General features: G+C 36.5%; 1 protein-coding gene across 3 annotated transcripts in view; it reads right to left on the bottom strand.

Annotated features, from left to right (window-relative positions):
• Positions 1-20433, bottom strand: part of GMDS (GDP-mannose 4,6-dehydratase) — a 602981-nt gene that overhangs the window by 472077 nt on the left and 110471 nt on the right. For all 3 annotated transcript variants that reach the window (XM_069493190.1, XM_069493188.1, XM_069493189.1), the window contains exon 2: positions 6602-6646. In XM_069493190.1, the coding sequence (XP_069349291.1) occupies positions 6602-6646 (45 nt within the window). The remainder of the gene's footprint in view (positions 1-6601; positions 6647-20433) is intronic.

Below are 20433 nucleotides of genomic sequence, written 5' to 3'. Positions count from 1 at the left end.
ATAAAAAGCAATTTCATATATATACTTATATATAGCAAAATTGATGTTTACTACCAAAGTTATTTTTAAAATACAGATTTCTTAGATGTAAATACTTTGTTTCATTGAATAAAAAAGAATTTCTATGCTCTAAAAACAGATAATTTAACTTTTGACAATGAAAAGAATCATAATATTTAAACTATCGTCTCTTGATTGCTGAATTCTGGGGAAGTCACATAATATTGCAACAGCCCAAAATACAGAGAAGTGCCATATACATAAATATTACATATAAACATAAAAGGCTTTGATAAAAATATTAAATGATCTTGATTGAGTCAGTGTGAAAAGCAGACAACCACACAAAGTTACAACCAATCAGTTTATTACGACTTTATTGTCACACTTAAAATCAAAAGTATTAAGTACTGCTTTTTTTTTAATTAAAAAAAAGTATTTTAATTTCCCCTAATTCCCAACTTTTGGTATGTGTACACAGGGAAAGAAAGATCTGCCAAATGCTTAATCCATGACAGCAGGTATTATTTTAAGACCTAATGAAAGCTGAGTCTGTCTGCTTTTGAGACAGGTGAAATACAAACTTTAAAACAAGCCAAAATGTGTGCAAACTGCATAATCTAGTTAAGAATTTGAGATTAACGGCTTTCTCTTTACAGAAGGGAAGTAGGTAGGACTCCTTTGTTTGTTTTTATAAGGATTTGGGAGAAAAGAGATGAACAGTTAGGAAACCAAACAGAAAAGACAAGTGAGTTGAATCTCACTTTGTACAAACTTAATCAAAATTGTTATTAATATAGTAGTTCAAAACCAAATATAATTCTGAAAAACTGAGGTCTTAATAAACGAAGGGGGTTTTTGATAAATTTCATGTTCCATTTAACTAGGTGATGAAAAGGAAATTTCAAGTTTTCTTAATGTCAAAACAAAGTTGGTTTGATTTCAAAACCTAGAGTCAGATTAGGCAATATAACAGAAATGATTTATTATTTATTATGATCAAGAAAATGGAAAATTACCACTGGATTTAAAATTCTTTATTGTCTAGATTTCTCTTGAAGGCAAGGATGCCTCCATGAGATGGTTGATGCTACTCTCCTTTTGAAAAGTATAGATCATCTAGATAATATTAACTGCCAACATTTACACATCAGTGACCACATACGAGACATTCTTTGTACATATTAAATCACTTCATCTCACAACAACCTTACTATTACTTTTACCTTATTATTACTATTACCTTACTATTTCCATTCTACAGAGGAGGACACTGCCTGAGATCAAACAGCTGGCAAGTGGCAGCATTAAAGGACAGACGTGGTCGAGTCTGATAACACTCTACTGAGTTGTTGTTTCAAAATGAAATACATAAAAAGCTTTGTCTTTTCTCAAATCAAAGCATCGAGGCTTATGGGATAAGAAAAAAAAATATTTCAAGGATTCTCACAGATCAAGAAAAAGTGTACGAACTTCAGGTTCTAACAAATAATTTCCCAGAGATAACAATCGAACAATCCTTATACCCCATTTCTCTTCTATTCTGACAATTCACATCAGAGCTGGTGGTTATATCGTTCCTTTCCTGGAAGGAAAACCCACAATTTACCTATTTTTCGATTTTAAAGTCTGACATGCTATGTAGTAGTTTTACCAAGTTATTTAATATAGATTTTTCATACATTCCAGATTTTAGCTTTTAAAAGGTTCAACTTTGTCTTTTATTTATCTGGTTTTCCTCTGTACTCAATGCAAAACGGGTACAAAAGTATGTCGTTGGCTTATATGCTAACAAAGGCACTGGGAAGGCACTTAAAACTATTAATAGAATGTGCCTTCATAAAAAGCTTCACTTCTGTCCATTTTCCTTTTTCCCATATGAAGGGAAGGAACATGCTTAGCTCTAGCATCCTCGGCAACAGACCACGCTTGCTATTCAGTAATGCTAATTAATGACTGGACTAGGCAGCCTTCTGCAAGACCCATGTCCACTAGCTTGTCCACATCAGACACTGTATCACTCTGCCACTCTTGATCAATAAGTCTCATGAATTCCACAGAGTTCCACTGGGCTGTTTCCCGTGTATTGTCTTATCTAATCTTCACAACTACCTCAGGACATAGGTGTGCTTATCATCTCCATTTACAGATCAATAAATTAAGTCTTAGAGGGGTCAAGTGGCTTGTCCAAAGTCACAAAGCCAGAAAGTGGCAGAAGAGGATTAAGGCACAGCTACCCAGCAACCAAGGGCTCCCTTGCCACAGCGAGCTGGACCACCTTGTCCACTCACTTGTCTACGCTGGTCAACAGAATGTAAAGGAGAATGATCCTTTGCACTTCAGCAATGTGTAGAATTAAGTATACAAAGTATTTAAAGGGTGACTTTCCATAAAATCCGAATATTCTTGGTTTTCCTCATCATCAGATGACATTTCTAGGCACTCGCTTAAGAATGAACAAGTGTTAGATCCATTCTTGTTATACTCTACTAAATGTTTAATTCTGAACAAAAATTAAAGAAAAAAGCAACATTAAAAACTGTCATTTTAAGTCTTTAAATTGAGTCTCTTCTCAACGAGAACCGGACCTGGGATAAAGCAATCCTTTACTTTTTCACTTTAAACGGTTCATTCAGAGCATGATCAGATATGTGGATTTCAGTAGCCACATTTGATGGCCAGGCCCCCCGGCTTCAGGAATTTAAAAGCATGGGAGGTCATTACAAGGGAATTAACCATAACTAATCAGTATAGTAGTATCTGCTATTTCTTTTCAAGTCATCCACAAATACTTTTGCTTTAAGGTTAGCTAAGCTTTTTGTACTTTTATTTTGCTTTTTTGGCACTAATTCTGAACACAGGGTCTGTTTTTGCCCAGGCCATCATCACCCCATCAACCTGGCTCCACTCTCCATGTATTAATAATAGTCAATGCACCCCCAGCCTCAACAAAAGGCTGACCTTGCCACTGCTCGCCAAAGTTTGCTCTTTCTCTTCTAGGAAGAACAACTCAGACTCAGCATCAAGCCTCTTCTTCACAGCGTTTCTCTGTTCCTGGCTTGCACTTTTCTACCCCAAAGTATGTTGTTTTCAGTTGTCCCTTATCTTTCTGATATGCCTTATACAAAGACTAGATTCAAAACAACACGATAGTTCGGAGAAGCAAGGCCCCACAAATTTAAAATTTAAAATACCTTAAGGTACCTTGTCCACCTTCACCATATGATTAAATCTGTCACCTGATCCCATCTGGACTTCCAGTTGCAGTGGTTCTCTATCTGGCAAACTGTATCTGCAACACCTGGGGACATTAGAAAGGACAATTCCCAGACCTCTGAATCAGCCTTCTGTGTCTTAACGGGGCCTCTGGAAGATTCTGATGCATACTAAAGGTTGAGAACCTGCTGAGGTAGAAGTCTGTATTCAGCCAAAACCGTGGACACTGACCCTCTGAGTTCAGGTGTGAACAGGTATGTACCTCTCTCAGCTCACTTCATGTACGCTACCAACCTTGTTCTTTTACTCACGGTCTTGAGTAACCAGAGACTGTGGCAGATAATTCTAGAAATTTTCCAATCCAGCCAATCTGAAAAATCACTCTAACATTTACTTTCACCTAAACAGACAAAGATAAAGCCTGTGCCACCATCAGATTCCTCTTAATGGCTTATTCTCCAATCATATCAATGTCTTAACATTGAGGACAGCAGCCTATTAAAATTGAATACAATGCAGATAAACACACTGTCACTCCCACTGTATGTAGAGAGCTCACATTTCCCCTGTACTATGAGGACTCATTTCTGCTTATGCTTTGCAGCTCTGTACCTTCCCCCTATATTGTCAGTCATGTTTCCCTCTAACAATTTATTGATCTCACTCTTAAACCTGTCTTCCCTTGCCAATTGTTTCAGTGATAAATTCTTCCCATTAACTGTGATTTGCCAAGTGGGCCTGCTAGTGTCTTTTTTTTTTTTCCAAAATATTAAGGGGGTACAAATGTTTTTGTTACATGGATAGCTTTTATCATGCTTAAGTCAGGGTATTAGTGTGCCCATCACCTGAATAGTGTTCATCGTATCTGTTAGATAGGTTTTTACCTTTCCCCTTTTTCTCCTTCCCCACTTCTTGATTTCCAATGACTTTTACTTCTCTCTGTGCCCATCTGTGCCTATCAATTATTTCCAAATTATTAGAGAGTACATATGGTGTTTGTTTTTTCATTTCTGAGATATTTCTCCAGTTCTATCCAAAATGCTACAAAAGACATTAATTCATCTCTTTTTATGGCTGAGTAGTACTCCACAGTATACATATACCACATTTTATTAATCCACTCATGTATTGATGTGCACTTAGGTTGATTTCACATCTTTGCAGTTATGAATTGTGCTGCAATAAACATTCAAGTGCAGGTGTCTTTTTGATAATATGACTTCTCTTCCTTTGGGGTGATACTAGTACTGGGATTGCTGGGTCAAATGGTAAGTCTATATTTATTTCTTTGAGGAATCTCCATACTGTTTTCCATATAGGTTGTACTAATTTGCAGTCCCACCAAAAGTGTTTAAGTGTTCCTTTCTCTCTGCAGCCACACCAGCATCTACTGTTTTTTGACTTTTCAATAGTAGCCATTCTGACAGAGATAAGGTGATATCTCATTGTGATTTTAATTTGTATTTCCTTGATGATTAGTGATGTTGAGCATTTTTTCATGTTTCTTGGCCATTTTTCTATCTTCTTTTGAAAAACTTCTGTTCATGTCTTTTGCCCACTTTTTAATGGGGTTGTTTGTTCTGTTCTTGCTGATTTGAGTTCTTTGTAAATTATGGATCAGCCCTTTATCAGATGTGTAGTTTGTGAATATTTTCTCCCATTCTTTAGGTCATCTATTTGCTCTATTGATTATTTCCTTTGCTTTGTAGAAGCTTTTTGATTTAATCAAGTGCCATATTGTCTTTTTGTATCAGAATCAGATCTACTCTTACAATTTCAAATATTCAGAAAACATATGCAGCTCACCAAACAGCCCCAGGTTCTCATTACATCTATTTCCAAATCTCTCATCCTACCTGTCTTCTGAAGTCTGGTAGTTCCTTAACAAGAGACACCTAAATGGAGGTTTGCTTTTCCATGCATGTCTTCTTCTTAGCCTTTTCTAGTAACACTAACAGCATCACTTGCCTGAAAATGGCTAATGTCTACACATCCAACTAGCCCTGTCACTCATCCACCCATTACTGCAGCACAAGGCCATGCTCCCTTGTCCTCTGGACTAGATACAAATGCTGCCTGTTGCCACCAACCTCATCTCCAGTCTCACCATCCCCCACAACCTCCTAGAAGTAGATCTAAACACCCATGCATTTTGAGCATCACTTCTGACATGCCACCTTGCGCTTCACAACTGCAGTGACTTCTCAGCTAGCTTCTTTTCTTGGTTCACTTGATACGCAACCACATCAGTAATTCCTCTCTGGCCACCAAACATCTCTCAGCTGCTCCCAAACATCTGAAACACAGCACAGACATCTCTCTGCCAAATCTTTTCTTTTAATATTTATTAAGGCATTCGGTTAATCTAGCCTAAATAAATATCAGTCTTTCCCTAAAACCAACTGTTTGTAATAATTAATAATTTACTCTAAAACTCTCTATTCTGTAGATATGTGTTCCTTTCTTAATTATTACAGCAACATATCCATACGGACATATGTGTGCATGTCTAAAAGTCAAAGCTCTAAGAAAAGATTATGAACTAAAAGAAAATTAATTTCCTTTGCTTCAAATGCTGTTGGCATTTTGATGCCACATTCCTTGCTGTAATTTTTCCATTTGCCCAGACTACACATTTGTGAAACAATATACCTCCAATTGGAATAAACAGACAATCCAAAATTATCTATATAAAAATTTATGAAAGTCAGAGCATATGGGCCACTGTGAAGGTTTTTGCTCTCTGTACAGTATGAATTTATATATGTATATATATCTGAAAAATGGTTCTTAGCGAAGTAAGGTGTACACACTGAGCTACATCAAAATTAATATATAAAACTCTTGTTTCTTTTAAGAAAGGGAGAAAATGTTGAAGATGACAACAGCAGCAGCAGCAGCAAACCTAAGTTTCAGGTTCCATAAAATATACGGCTGCCTATTAGAAAGCAAAAACCTCCAGGTGTAGATATTTCATTCAAGCTTGCCAAAGATCAGCTTGGGTTTTATTGCTCTGTGCAATTTCTGAATTAAGTGACTTCACTGTGAGTGGGACCTTTTTGTGTAACACATTACATCATAAATTAACCCTAACAACATTACAGCTTCAGCTTGCACAGGCAGCTGCTTTATCAGAGAATGTGGGAAGCGTGCGAAGAGGCTGAACACTGAGGTGCCGGGGAGCCACCAGTGCTCACCAGCAGATAAACAGCACAATGAGCTGGCAGGATCACAAGCCCGGAGGCACATTCTTCCCTGGATTCTGATTTGTTATCAGAGTTTCAGTGGAAAACACACACAGGAGGACAGCAGCAAAGGAAGCGTGTGGCCAGTGTGTCCAAGCGATTCCGCCATCCTGAGCTTGCTTGTCCACTGAGTCACCCACCTCATAGCCTTTCTCCAGCAGGAACTCGGCCAAGTATGAACCATCCTGGGAAGAGGAAAAAAAAAATGAAAACCATCAGTCCCATCCTGACTGGTATAGTAAGGTGGCCTAGGCTGAGAGTTTTAAGAAAAGCTTTTAAAAGTCTACATGAACTTAAATTAAGGATCATGGCAACCAAAATAAAAATAATACCAATAATGCCAATAAACACCACATGGAGTTACACTATACACAAAGCATTTTCACAAACAACATATCATTTGAGCTCACCAAAGACAGTAGGAAACTGAAATCCAGGGAAGTAATACGGGGCAACAGAGAGAACATGAAGCTCCACAATCAGGTGGCTTTGGGTTTAGGTTTTGGCACTTACTAGCTGCAAACTATGCAAAATATGTGGGCAAAACACAGAATGCGTTGGTGCTATAGAAACATAAAACAGAAGTCTTACTAATTCTGGGAGGGTTGCAAAAAAGGAATCACTGGGGAAGGGATAAGATGGGAGCTAGAAGGGATTGGGGAGAGGAAGGGCAAATGTGAAGAGGTGTTAGCACTCCATGGTGGAGTGGAGAGGGCCAGGGGACAGTGGAGGAAGGTAAGCACCTTTGGGGGGTTGGCCTCTGGGCACTGGCAGGTGGTGGCTGCTAAACTAAGGGTTTTGGAAAGTCATTCATGGCTTTAAAGGGTTTTGAGGTCAGGGCTGGGGGCAATGATTAGATTTGTATTATCATCATCACATATGCACACACATACACATATGGAATTTTTAAAAAGAGGATAGTAATTTTCATAAAATAGTAAATACTTCATTCTTTTTAATCTTAAATCATGTAGTTAATAACTTAACATGAAGATGCCTAACTAAATATAGAGATTCTCAACTGAATTTTAATAATTCTTTTAAAATTTTCTGGTGAGGGTCTTTATATAAACTATTTCATCTTCCACTTTTAGGGAAAGAAAGAGTGAGAGACATCTAATTAAACTTTTAAGAGGTAAAATTTGGGAAATCACCATTCTACAGGTACCATAAACAGTCGCCAGCCTTGCTCAGAAAATGAAATGATTGCAAAATAGACGTTTTGCAATCAATCCTATAATTGCTCTTCAGCTTTTAGCTCACGTGAGAGGTCTCCCCCCATCTCATCTGGACTTAAAAATGGAAATTTGTGTCTTCAAAAGTAGTTGTGGATGTTTGGGTTTTCTATGGTTTCTTTACTTTGAATAAGCTTAAAATATCCCTTTGAGCTTAAAAAGTTCCTACTAGATATTCCAGGAAAAAAAAAAATGAAGCAAGCCTTATTATTATCTTTACTTAACCGAAAGCTGGAATTGGAGACACCCTATGGGTCCTGAAAATGACAGGGCTGCCAAGCGAGAGTTTACTACATTAACGCAGAAGTCGTGCATAAATTCAGGCAGGATGACAAGGCAAGGCATACAAGGGACACATTCTGTGGTTCATTAAAACCTCCAGCAGATTTCTTCTGACTTTTTGACATAAATATTCTGGTTTATAGACTCATGTGGAGAAGATTAATTGTTTGGCATATTCCTTTTTACCCTATTCTCACAATTTTCACAGTTTTACATATCTAATATACAAACTAAGTCAGATAATGAGACTGACCAATTCAGACCAGAACAAGCCAGGTTGGTCTACATGACCACTGGCAATGTTAGAATAATCAGTAGCCCTATAAATCAAGCAATGAGAAAATAGCTTAACAGAAAAATATTTGCAATATGAATGATAATTTGACAGTAGGTTTGAAAGTATAAAGTTTTGATGTTGTTTTAAAGCAGGCAACACTATACTATTTATGTTTTATAATTCTCTTGGAATAAAAAGTTAAAATGCTTTGTGTTCTACCACAGTTGCATGAAATGTTTAAAAAAAAAAAAAAAAAAAAAGACGGAGGTGAATGTGCTAGAGATCCCTGGGGTGGGGAGAGCTGTGATTATTTAGAAAGCTGATGTGAAACAGACCTGACCAGGACTGAACCCTGTCAATAAGGTCTTGTTCTTCTCACCCAGGCCACTTCTCAAACTTTCCAACCGCACTGGAACATTCTGAACCAGCAGTGGCACCCGCTTCCTCCTTGCTTCCTTGCCAGGCCTCTCAAGTGATAGGGCCCGGGCTGCACAATGAGTGGGAAACGAGCCCAGCAAGCGAGGGCTCCTGGTCTCCGGCACTGGGGGCCCAGCAGGCCTCCCCCTCATCCTCTTCCCAGGCCCCTGGGGGGCTCCAGGGGAGACACGGTATCTGAGCAGGCAGAAGTCCGCCAAGCCATTGGGATGGTTGTTTCTGCCTCCTCTTGAAGCACAGGGCTGATAGAGAATGGTCCAATCAGACTAATGACTGAACTGTCACGGATACTAAGAACCTGCAACTAACATTAAGTTCTGACACTTGACTCCTCTGAAAACAAGGAACGAATAAACTAAATCTCCAACTTGTTCACTATGAACACAATCTGGTATAAATTCCTGTCTGGGTTCAATCCTTGTTACAGAAAACTTTTTAATTAGAAAGATAATGTCTCAATGTGACCTTTTAAAATTTAATTTTATACTTGGTTATTAAGGGTATCCATTTCATATTAAATGCCATATAGTTTTAAGCAATCACTATGGCTTTAACATTTTCAAGACAGAGAAATATTTTCTATCCTGCTCTTACAAGAACTCAGCTAGAAGTTAAGCAGCCATTTGGCATCACAGGTAACTAAGACATGGAGAGGTTAGTTGAATCGCCTAATATCACACTAGTTTACAGACAAAGCCAGGACTAGAATCCAAGGCTTCCACAATGTTGAAATAGGAAATAATCTCCTTCCTCGCCCTCCTCTACCTGGGACCTACCAAAACAAATCAAAACCCAACAAAATAATCAAAGACCATAAAAGATTCATTTTCAAACCAAATTGATTTAGTCATTTTCCATTACAGGGTGTTTTATGGATTAGACAGCGCTTCCAGTTTTAACCAAGTGATCTAAATGCAGAAAAGTCATGTAATTTTAGAATACTCAGAGGAGGGAGAAAGGATATAGTGGCTGAGATTTCCCAGGTCTCGGTTTCGGGCACTTGCAGCACTGCCCGTGAAGTGGTTCAGTGTTGTCTGGAGGTGAATTTGGATCGGTGGTAGTTGTATGTTTCCTTTGAGGCTGAAAGGGCAGGGCCCCTGCCCAGGGTTCAAAACGGCCAGGTTTCAGTGTTCCTAATGCCCATCCTGTTCTTCAGAGGGGGTGGGCCCTCACTTTCCATGGAGTACTCAGAAATGTTCCAGATAGTCACATAAAAACTAAGAGTAATTCCAGAAATTAACAGAATTATATTTTGACTATAATATGAAAACTAAATAAAATTCCACAACTATAAAAAGCTGAAGGAAACACAGAAAGTTTCCCTCTTCTTTCATCAGCCGACCCTCACATCCACAAACACACTGTCCAAACATATATGTGCCAGGGCATGCCATCCTCCTGCAGCAGAGAGAGACTAGTATTTCTTTTCTCTCTTCCAACACGGATCCATGTATAGCCCAGACAGGCAAATGAAAAAGGAATTTTCTTATAACGCAATTTGAGAAGCTGGCCCCTCTGAACTGCATGCTAAATCATAGTGTATGTTTCTACTTAAGCACCCTTTGGCAGCCTCTTTGAACAGGATAAGGTAAGTAGTATTAGGCTAAAGAAACCATGTCACTAACAAAATGAATGTCTTTGTTTAGATCATCTCAAGCAACAGGAAGTAGAACACCCCTTCTACAAGAAGAGAAAGCGCTCATTTGCATTGTCTTTTATGCTCTTTAACTCTATGTATTCTAATTACTTTTTTTAAAAAGCATGTTTCCAGCTAATCACAAGTACAATATCAAGGTAATCTGGACCTCCAATAAGAGAAATACAAACACCTCAATGATTAATAGAGAATGCTGTTTGAATCAGAATGAAAACTTTTATGATTTAACCACTGTGAAGAATCCAGAGGCAGAATACATTCAAAAAGTATTTACAACCAGCTCATGTTTCTTACAGAAATCATTGAATAAAATCTGTCAGACTCACAGAATTCAAAAGACCATGGGGATAAATTAATCCAACTCTCTCATTTTACAGATCAGGAAATTGAGATTCAAAACAGGTAAATGTTTAGTGTACAGTCACAGTTACGAAGTAGCAGAACCTGCACCAAAAAATAAAAATAAAAACCGGTTCTCTGGACTCCAGACCTCATAATTTTGCACTAAAAAATACTGAGCAAACATCTAAAATGCAGAGATTGGACTAATGACTATGGTTGAGAATCAAGGAAAACACACTAATGCCTTACCAGAGTGAAGAACAAGAGCAGAGCCAATAATTATCAATAGAACAATAATTAACTGATTGGTAGAGAGGAAATGAGGACACCAACAATATTTAAAACATATAAATAAGTCCCATTTCCTACAGTCTTTAAAGTTTAAAAGTATTTCCCCATAAAAGCTGCTATCACCAAAGAACTGACTCTCACTCCTTTTAATTTACCTCCTGGTAGAGAGGAGCACAGCAATCCAGAAATGTAATCAACAACCTGTGAATAATAAAGAATTGATTGTGCCCAGCAGCTAAGATAATCTTTACCTAACCACCCCCTCCTTCTTTTCAAGGAAAAGAGCTTCCAAGCAGGTGCTCAGAGGTTGCACATATACCTCTCGCACATTAAGAAGCGAGAATGGCCCTGCAGCCAGACACAACACCTTCCAGGAAAGAGGGATGAGTGTGAGGCTAATTCAGGTATCCATGCTTCAGAAACACGCCAGATATTTTCAATCCTCCTATGTATTAGTATACCATGACACAGAATTCTCTCCCCCAAACATACTCAGTTCCATGAGGTTACAATGTTAAAAGAAAAAAGATTTACACATTAAAAAAAAAAAAATCAAAGAGGGAAGAAATGACCTTAAAGATTAATTTTAAAAAATCTCTTTCCCAATTTGAGAGGTTAAAAAAATCAACTTTGTTTTTTCATTGTTTTCCTTTTTTTTTTTCTTCTTAGCCTTCACAGAACATTGAAGAATCTTTTTTTCATTTTTTGACTAGTATTAAAACTGGAGAGTATTTGGTGATTGTAACCTTATATATTATTTCTTCAGGGAATTATATATACTTTACCTACTTTTTTAGTAGGCCGTGTTTTGCCAATTATTTTGTTTTCATTACATGTATAAAATTGACTAATTTTTATCTCCAATAAAAGCCACTCAAAAACTGATCAAAGCAGGTCAGCAGATTTTTCGTTCCTTTCATGTTGCAAATGATTATTTTAAACTCTCAGTTTAACAAGGAAGAATGCAAATACCAAAATGTGAACTCCAGGCATATTTGCACAACCTAGGATTTGTGATGACATTTACTTCAACATATTAAAATAAGTTTCTGTAATTTAGGCAAATGCTATAAATAAAATGGGACTAAAGGGTTTAAAACAAGCAGTTAGAAAGGAAGCAGTTGTTTGTTGATAAGGTATAGAAAGATAATTTTTAATTAATGATTAGGAGAAAGACAACACACATAGACACTCCAACACATATTGTCCTAGAAATGTTTGAAAAGCCTCAAAAGTACAACGATCCCTGACTTACAATGGTTCCACTTATGATTTTTCAACTTTATGATGGTGCAAAAGTGATACATATCCAGTATGTTCCTCGACTAATGATGGAGCTATGTCCTGATAAAGCCATCAAAAATTGAAAATATTGTACATAGAAAATGTACTTTTGACTTTCAATATCTTCAGCTTAACGAAGGGTTTATCAAGACGTAACCCCATGGTTAGTTGAGAAGCATCTGTAAATGCAAAGGCACTCATTAACAGCCTCTGTGTGTGCTGAGTGGTACGTAATGTAGATAAGTAAAGGGTCAGTCCACCTGTTCACTTTCACATGAATAAAAGTATGCCCAATGAATACTGTATCCCACTGGTTTTCTTTCTTTTTTTATTGTAAGTTTCTTTAATTTAAACTATTTTTCTCTCTTTCTCTCTCTCATTCTTGCCACTCATGCTGAAGTTTTTATCCCTCAGATAAAAACATTAGGATGTGACCTTCTATTACTACAAATGATGATGCTAATAGTAAGAACAAGAGTGTGCACTTCCATGTACTTACTATTTGCCAGGCATGCTGTAAGTGTTCTACATTCACTAACTTTTTAAATCTTCAGGATAACCCCATGTACTTGGTACTGTTCTTGCTTCCATTTTACAAACGAGGAAACTGAGGAGAATTGAGACTAAGTAACCTGCTCAAGGTCTAATAGTAGGTAGAGCAAGAATTTAAACTTTGTATATTTGTAATGAATTATTTGTATGGCAATTTGCTTCACTAAAAGGATCAATGACTCCATATGATGGGCCTAGAGATATTTTAATATAAAGTTTGGTTTCCATAGAATTATAAACAATGGAAAATGAGCCAGATTAGTGGATATCCAACACCCATTTGGGCCATAGGTGTTACAGAACAGTGGACAGGAAGGAAATAAGAGATTTAGTCCCTGCCCTATTGCTCTGAGAAGTATCTGGGAAGCCAGGCATTTCCTGGCCTAGATAGGATTATGCTTCAACATTGGCTAGGACCTCCAGATTTCACATACATCAACACACCCACACGTGGACAGGATGAGAATAATAACCAGGTAACCTATACAGCTAATCAAAATGTCCTGCTATCAGGGAACAACAGTCGATGCATGAGTCATGGACAGAAGGTGGCAAGGCTTTGTGGATCAAAGAAAAGCTATGAAATGCTACCACAATGACCTCTTCTATACTGGATGGCACAGTGCCCTGGAGAAATAAATCACCACACTTGAGCATGAAATCAAGGTTGGGAAAAAACAGAGGAAATACAAGAAGCATATCCCTGTCAAAATCCTTTTAAAGATCTGCCTAACTGGCCAGTTCAGTGCCGGTGTGAATAACTCCTTTCAGGTTTAGAACAATACACTAGCTGAAAGTTTTTACAACTCAGGGCTCCAAATACATTGATAAAGATTTGTATAGGTCTGTAGGTACATATTACCAACAAACTTCATGCTTAAATAGTAACCTCTTTGCAGTAAATAACTATACATATATAAAAATTACCATAGTACAAATTTGGAAAACAGCGTTTTTCTCTTTCCCTTCCCCTTTCTCGCTATCTCTCAGAGTGACAGTGCATACAATTAAAGGCTGTTTCTTTGCAAAGTCCATGCTCACATAGTTCTAATGGCTGAAGTGATTTATAGAGGAAATGACTTTTTTGCAGGTACTCTAAAACAGAGCTGCACTTTGTCCAGTGTTCAAGGCCATGCTTAATGAAAAATGTTAAATTTGGAAGGAAAAAACTGCAGAAGAGAAGAATTATGAAATTTTAGTATTTGCCTGATTTATTAATGTTTCCTTGTACATTTCTTTTTATAATTTGTGTCCTGGCTCAGGCAGGAAGGTAAAACAAACGTCCTTTTGTTTATGGCTCTAAAAGGTCATAAGAATAACAAAAGGATACACAAATATTGGTGACTATACCTTTCCCCATTTTAGCGTACATTCAACAGGTTGCTAACCAAAATGTCACTATTGATTTCACACAGAGTTTAACTATTGACAAATATTCTTGCTCTTGTTAACCCAATTTCTTTCAAGGATATAATTAATTAGTATGATCCAGGTAAGACTGTTCTTAAAATATGTACATGTCATGACAGAAATGCCACTTAACAGCTCCCTGATGCATTTCAGAACTGCTCTGCAAGAGTCCCCACCATGCGGAAAACATCATAAATCACTGAAGAAAGATGCAAATTGAGAACTATGATTGGGTAACTTAAAATCACTGAAAACAGACAAAATTCAAGCACAAGTACAGGAGTGTAAATGCAGAGATTTGTAAGCACTTACCCAGAAAGCTGCAGATCGTTAAACTAATAAAGGTAACTAATACTCAGCCCCAGGACAGATAGAGTGTTGTAAGAATTGCAAGTCACTGAAGACAAGCAGAGCTCCTAGTGAGTACAAAGAATGCTGGCTTCACTGGAGTGTGGCATGTGGAGTTAGATTCAGCTGGTAAAACTCAATTTTGTGGGCCAGTAAACCTCTGTATTTGTTATGTTGTGCTATATTGTATAGTGGGGTTCTGCCACCCAGAGAAGGTATACAAAACCATTTGGGGCAGTGGGGGGTGGAGGAGGGGGGTGGAGGCAGAAGGAGTGTCACATATTTAAAAGTCTGTGCCTCCACCATACTTGCAGCTGTCAGCTGTCTTCTGGTGTCACACTGCTTTGCAGGCTGAACAAGCCAGGCATGTTTCCAGATAGCTCCAACACAGAAACAAAGGGGGATAAAACGTTGGTGAGATACTGAGACTACAGTTCAAACCTACACAGGGCTAATGTTTTCAGTTTTTATTTTGTTGTTTTAGTCTCTTTTGCTTATCAAACCACATGCTTTTTAAAATATCAACTCAGTGGGACTGAAGAAAATATTTTCAAGATTCTACTGAAAAAGACCACAGCTTTGTAAGCGGGGTGAATTTCTCTAAGTGAAAAAATAACCTTGTGTCCTACTAGGGATTGGACACCATCCCCCAGCTTGGTCTCAGTAGCACCAAATTCTAAATTACCAATGTGGACACGGCCTTAGGCTGAGGCAGAGGTGAGCCTTAACTTCAGTGTAGAAGCTGAAAAGTAGGTGTCTCTAACTCGGTCTATCCTGACCACATGCACTTTGTGGTCTAATCTTAAATACTTAAATTTCTAACCACTATTTCTGTTTCCCTGCTCCTATATTTATATATTTGGGGCTATTTTTACCATTTTATAGATTTGGGTCATAAAGCACTTTTTTATAGACATAGTTAACTCAACTTTACATTATAGCATATATGTTCTTCAAAGTATTTATTATTGTTTCTATCAAAATAATATCTTACAGTTCTATAATTCCTTATAGTTGCTAAGTACTGTAAGATATTTTTCTCATTTATGTCTCACAACATCCTGGTGAGGTAGCTGATATTATCCCTATTTTTCCGGATTAGAAAATTGAAGTTAAGAAAGCTTAAATTCCTTGTTCAAGGTCATAGAGCTAGTTAGAAGACTTGGCAGAATATGAAACTAATTTGTCTAATCCTAACTACAGTGTTTTTTCAACGATACTTCTCCCTCAATCAAAATAAAAACGTTTCAGCCAAAATAAGATGCTATAGCAGTTTTTACAGCTTTTCAATTAACTAATAAATTTACATAAAAACTCACATAAAGTTACTGTAAAATAATTTAAATTTAAGTATTTTCAATTATCTTTGCAATCATCTACTATTAAAAACTGTTGCTTAAATTAATCTCTTCTTCAAGCATATTAAACAAAATATTATTGCGTGTGTATCTACTTGTGAGTGGGTGCATGTGTGCCTGTGTGAACTCACTCAAGGGGCTTTCTGTATCTTTACCCTGAGGTTTTAAAAAAGCTAGATCTGTACTCTGAATGTTAAAAGCAGACCCTGGGGCAATGAATCAACTACTAATCATCTATCAATATCTAAAGCACTATGCAATGTGATATGGTAAATAAAAATCAAGACAAGATGCATTTCCTACCCTTGAGGAGTTTACAGTCTAGTTAGAGGATAGGGAAACCATACAACTACATCATCATCATCATATTAGCAATAACATTAATGCCAACATTTGTTCACTATATAGTTACCATATTTTAAGCCAGTGCTAGCCAATAAAAATATAATGTGAGCCATGTGTAATTTCAAATAGGCTAGTACTCAAATTTTAAAAAGCAAAAAGAAAGAGGTAAAAAATAATTTTAATAATATATTTAATCCACTATATCCAGAATGTTATAGCAACATGTTAATGAAAAGCTATGGAGATATTTTATATTCTTTTTTGTATTAAAATCTTTAAACTCCAATACAGTCATATGTCACATAACAATGGGGATACATTCTGAGAAATGTGTCATTAGACTATTTCGTTGTTACGTCATCACAGACCACTCTTCCACACATCTAAATGGCATAGCCTACTGCACACCTAGGCTACATGGGATAGGAGGTTGCTCTGAAGCTACAAACCTGCACAGTATGTGACAGTACTGAATACTGAAGGCAACTGTAAAACAATGGTAAGTATTTTTGTATCTAAACATAACATAGAAAAAGTACAGTAAAAGTATGGTGTTATAATCATATGGGACCACCATCATGGATGTGGTCTGTCGCTAACCTAAACATTGTTATGAGCACATGACTGTATTTTACACTTACAGCAGATCTCAATTCAAAAGTAAATTTTCATCAGAAATACTTGATCTGTATTTAGATTTCATAAAAGTGACAACTGAAAAAGTAGATTCACATACCAAACTTGTATCAAATATGCTTAAAAGTTTTCCAATAACCAAACTGAGTAAAAAAAATCATTTTCCTATAATCTTCACATATATATTGACAAAACTGGTTCACTTTTGTTTAGAAGGACTGATTTGACTTTGAAGTAAAGGTGTGTCAGTTTCAAATCCACATCTGTTCAAGTTAAGCAAACTCACTAACTCTTGTGTCAAGTCAGTATTAACATCAAATTCAAAGGAGTATTTACATAAATTAGAAAGCAACTCTAAATTTATCAATAGCCACAAACTGTCTTCAAGTTCTTTCTAGTCTTTGTAGCCAATTTATGTAATGGTATTTATAATTAAAATCTTCTGTATATTGATTCATGTTAGAAAAATGCGTAAAATCATTATTATTGACTTGTAGTATGAAAACTTTCAGTTTCAACATAAATTCTCAGACCTACCTTGCTAGGTCACAAATTAGCTTTTCCTTTCCTCAAAGTTTCAAATTTAGCTCATTCAAAAACAGTGTGATCTGTTTAAACCACAGTGTGATCCATAAACCACACTGCCACATTCTCTTTTTAAATACTGAATATTTGGGAAGAGTTCCTTTTGTTTCAAAAAATAAAAAAAGATCTTATATTGGAGTAAATATTACAGAAAACTTAATAAAACTCATCCACAATTCCACCAATGAGTGCTAGTAAAGAGTATAAGGTTATTGCCTTTCTTATCTTTCATGTCTTTCAACAGCTCTATAAACTATTAGTAGCAATGATGCATGGACTTACACATATAGACAGAACAATTTTAACTATTGTATCTATAACACTTTTTGCAGAGTCAACTATTATATCTATCATACTTTGTCCAGCTTCAGAATACAGTGGAATAAAGCAATAAGAGAAATACCAGCCTTTTGTTTAAAAATTCTGATAAATGCAGAATTTGGCCTAACATAGCTGGAGTACTGTCATGATAGAAATTAATTTTTTCATATCCATCTGAAAATCTTTGACATATGTAAAACGTTCAAAAATATCTCTGGCACAAAATTGGTATTTTGGGCCACAAATTTACATTTCTTTAAAATCTTATGTCCTTTGAGATAAAGGTGTCTAAAATATTAATAGTGAAACATTTCTTGTACAAATTATCTAAAACTAGAGAAAATTACCTGAAATTTTTAAAATTTCAAATCAATTGATCTTTGATATTGTTAGAAAGGGCATGTATTCTACAGGCAATTGTTTGGTGATTTAAACACCCTTAAGTTTTTTTAAGATACATTTTCATATCTTAGAATTTTCTAATAAAATTTCGATAACTGAAATCGTTTCTTTTACCATCTCTCCATCTTAAAGTGCTTTCCTCTTCTGTGCATGAATTCAAGCCATTTTAGAGTTGGCTAAAGACAAGCTCACATTCTGTTAAAAATTTTAAATCTGTTGGACATTAAATTCTGATTTCAGACAATTAATTACATCAATTCTTTTTTGAACTTTGAGAGGAAATTTCTAATCAAATACATTATGGATTTGTTGAAAATGTCTTAATACAGCTCACTTTATTTTCTTTAAAATTTTTTTACACAGCAAACTGTTTTTGTTTTGCTCTGGCATGGCTAATTGCCAATGACATTCATCACAAAATCCCTAGTCTCTTTGTTTTCACTGCTTTGGTCATAGTACTAGTTTCTTCATCTGCAGTCATTCTACAGCATTAATATGCCTTCATTTCAAATTTTAGTATTTGTCCATGCTTATTTTCACTAAAAAATAATTAAATTATATATTAATTAAAATAATAAGCATTTCAATTTGCTTACCAATATAATGTATGTGCATGTATCACTATAAGTAGTGCTGTCTGCATAAAATATTCAAATAAACACACTACAATGTTAGAACACAGAAAAAATTACTCAAAGTGAACAAATTAGTTGACATTAATAAGATCAGTGGTATGTTAATATATGTTAATGTAGTCCTACCCAAACAAAAAAGTTGTGTTTAATAGAAATATATTTTGTATTTTTCCCATCTTAAAAGTTCAGTTTCTCAGGTGCATTAACCAAATTTTAATTGTTCAATAGCCATTTGTGACTTATGTCTATCATTTTGGACTGTGCTATGAAAGGACAAGCTCTTAGCAGTCTGCATTTATTAATTTATGTAATTCTCACAACTCCTTAAAGTATTTACTCTAATTATCCCCATATTATAGATAAGGGAACAGAGAAAGAAGCAATTAAGTGACTTATCCAAAAACACAGAGCTATTAACTCAGGAACTGGGATTTCAACTCAGCCTGACTCCAGAAACTCTTACCCACTATTGCACATTGTCGAAAATCCAATGACAACACACAGTTTAATGAGAGATGAGACAAGAAATGTACACTGTGCATTTTAATGTGTTAAAAAATATAAACCATAGTTCCAGCTACTCAGGAGGCTTAGGTAGGAGGCTCGCTTGAGCCTAGGAGTTTGAGGTTGCAGTGAGTTATGAAGACACCACTGCACTCTAGCCTAGGCAACAGAGTGAGACCCTGTCTCTTTTACTTAACTAATTAATTAACTAAACCAAATTACTTTGCAATTAAAAGAAGGAAGTCAGGACTCAGGAAGACATAGTGAAAGCGGAGAAAAGACTTGAGCTGGATAGAAAAAGATAAATGTAGCAAATGAATGAACCAAGAAGCTGGGTGCAGGGGAGAATGGGTGTGGAAAGCCTAAGCTAAGTGTTTTTTAGTCATGAACTAATAAAGGTGATCAGCTGTTTGGTTGCTGCACCAGGCCAAAAATGGCCCCCAAAGATATGGCCACGTCCTAATCACTGAAATCTGTGACTGTTACCTTATATTGCAAAATAGACTTTGCAGATGTGATGAAGTTAAGGATCTGCATTGGGGAGATTATCCTGGATTATCTGGGTGGGCCCTAAATGCAATCACAAGTGTCCTTACAAGAGAAAGGCAGTGGGAGATTTCACAAAGACAGAAGAGGAGGCCACGTGACCACAGAAGCAGAGATTAGAGTGATGTGACCACAAATCAAGGGATGCCAGCAGCCACCAGGAGCTGGAAGAGGGAAGGAACATGTTATTCTCCCCTAGGAAACTCTGAAGAGGACACCTCTCTGAGCTACGCCTTGATTTTGGACTTACAGAACTGTGAGAAGATAAATCTGTTGTTTTAAGCCACCTGGTCTGTGGTAACATATTATAACAACCACAGCAAACTACTACAGTTACCATAGGACCTCTGAAAACCTTTAACATGCAAAGGTACCTTGTGAATCAGCGAGAGGTGAATCTAGTAAGCTGTGTTTCCCAATTTATTTAATGACAGAATCCCCACTCCCCTGAGGGGAGAGCTGGTGGTGAAAGCAAGCACCTGTTAGCATTTGACATACCTAATATTCCTCTAACAAAGTATGGGAAA

This window comes from Eulemur rufifrons, chromosome 18 (genome assembly GCF_041146395.1).
Source record: "Eulemur rufifrons isolate Redbay chromosome 18, OSU_ERuf_1, whole genome shotgun sequence".
Lineage (NCBI taxonomy): Eukaryota > Metazoa > Chordata > Mammalia > Primates > Lemuridae > Eulemur > Eulemur rufifrons.
This window is presented reverse-complemented; position numbering and strand designations above follow the sequence as displayed.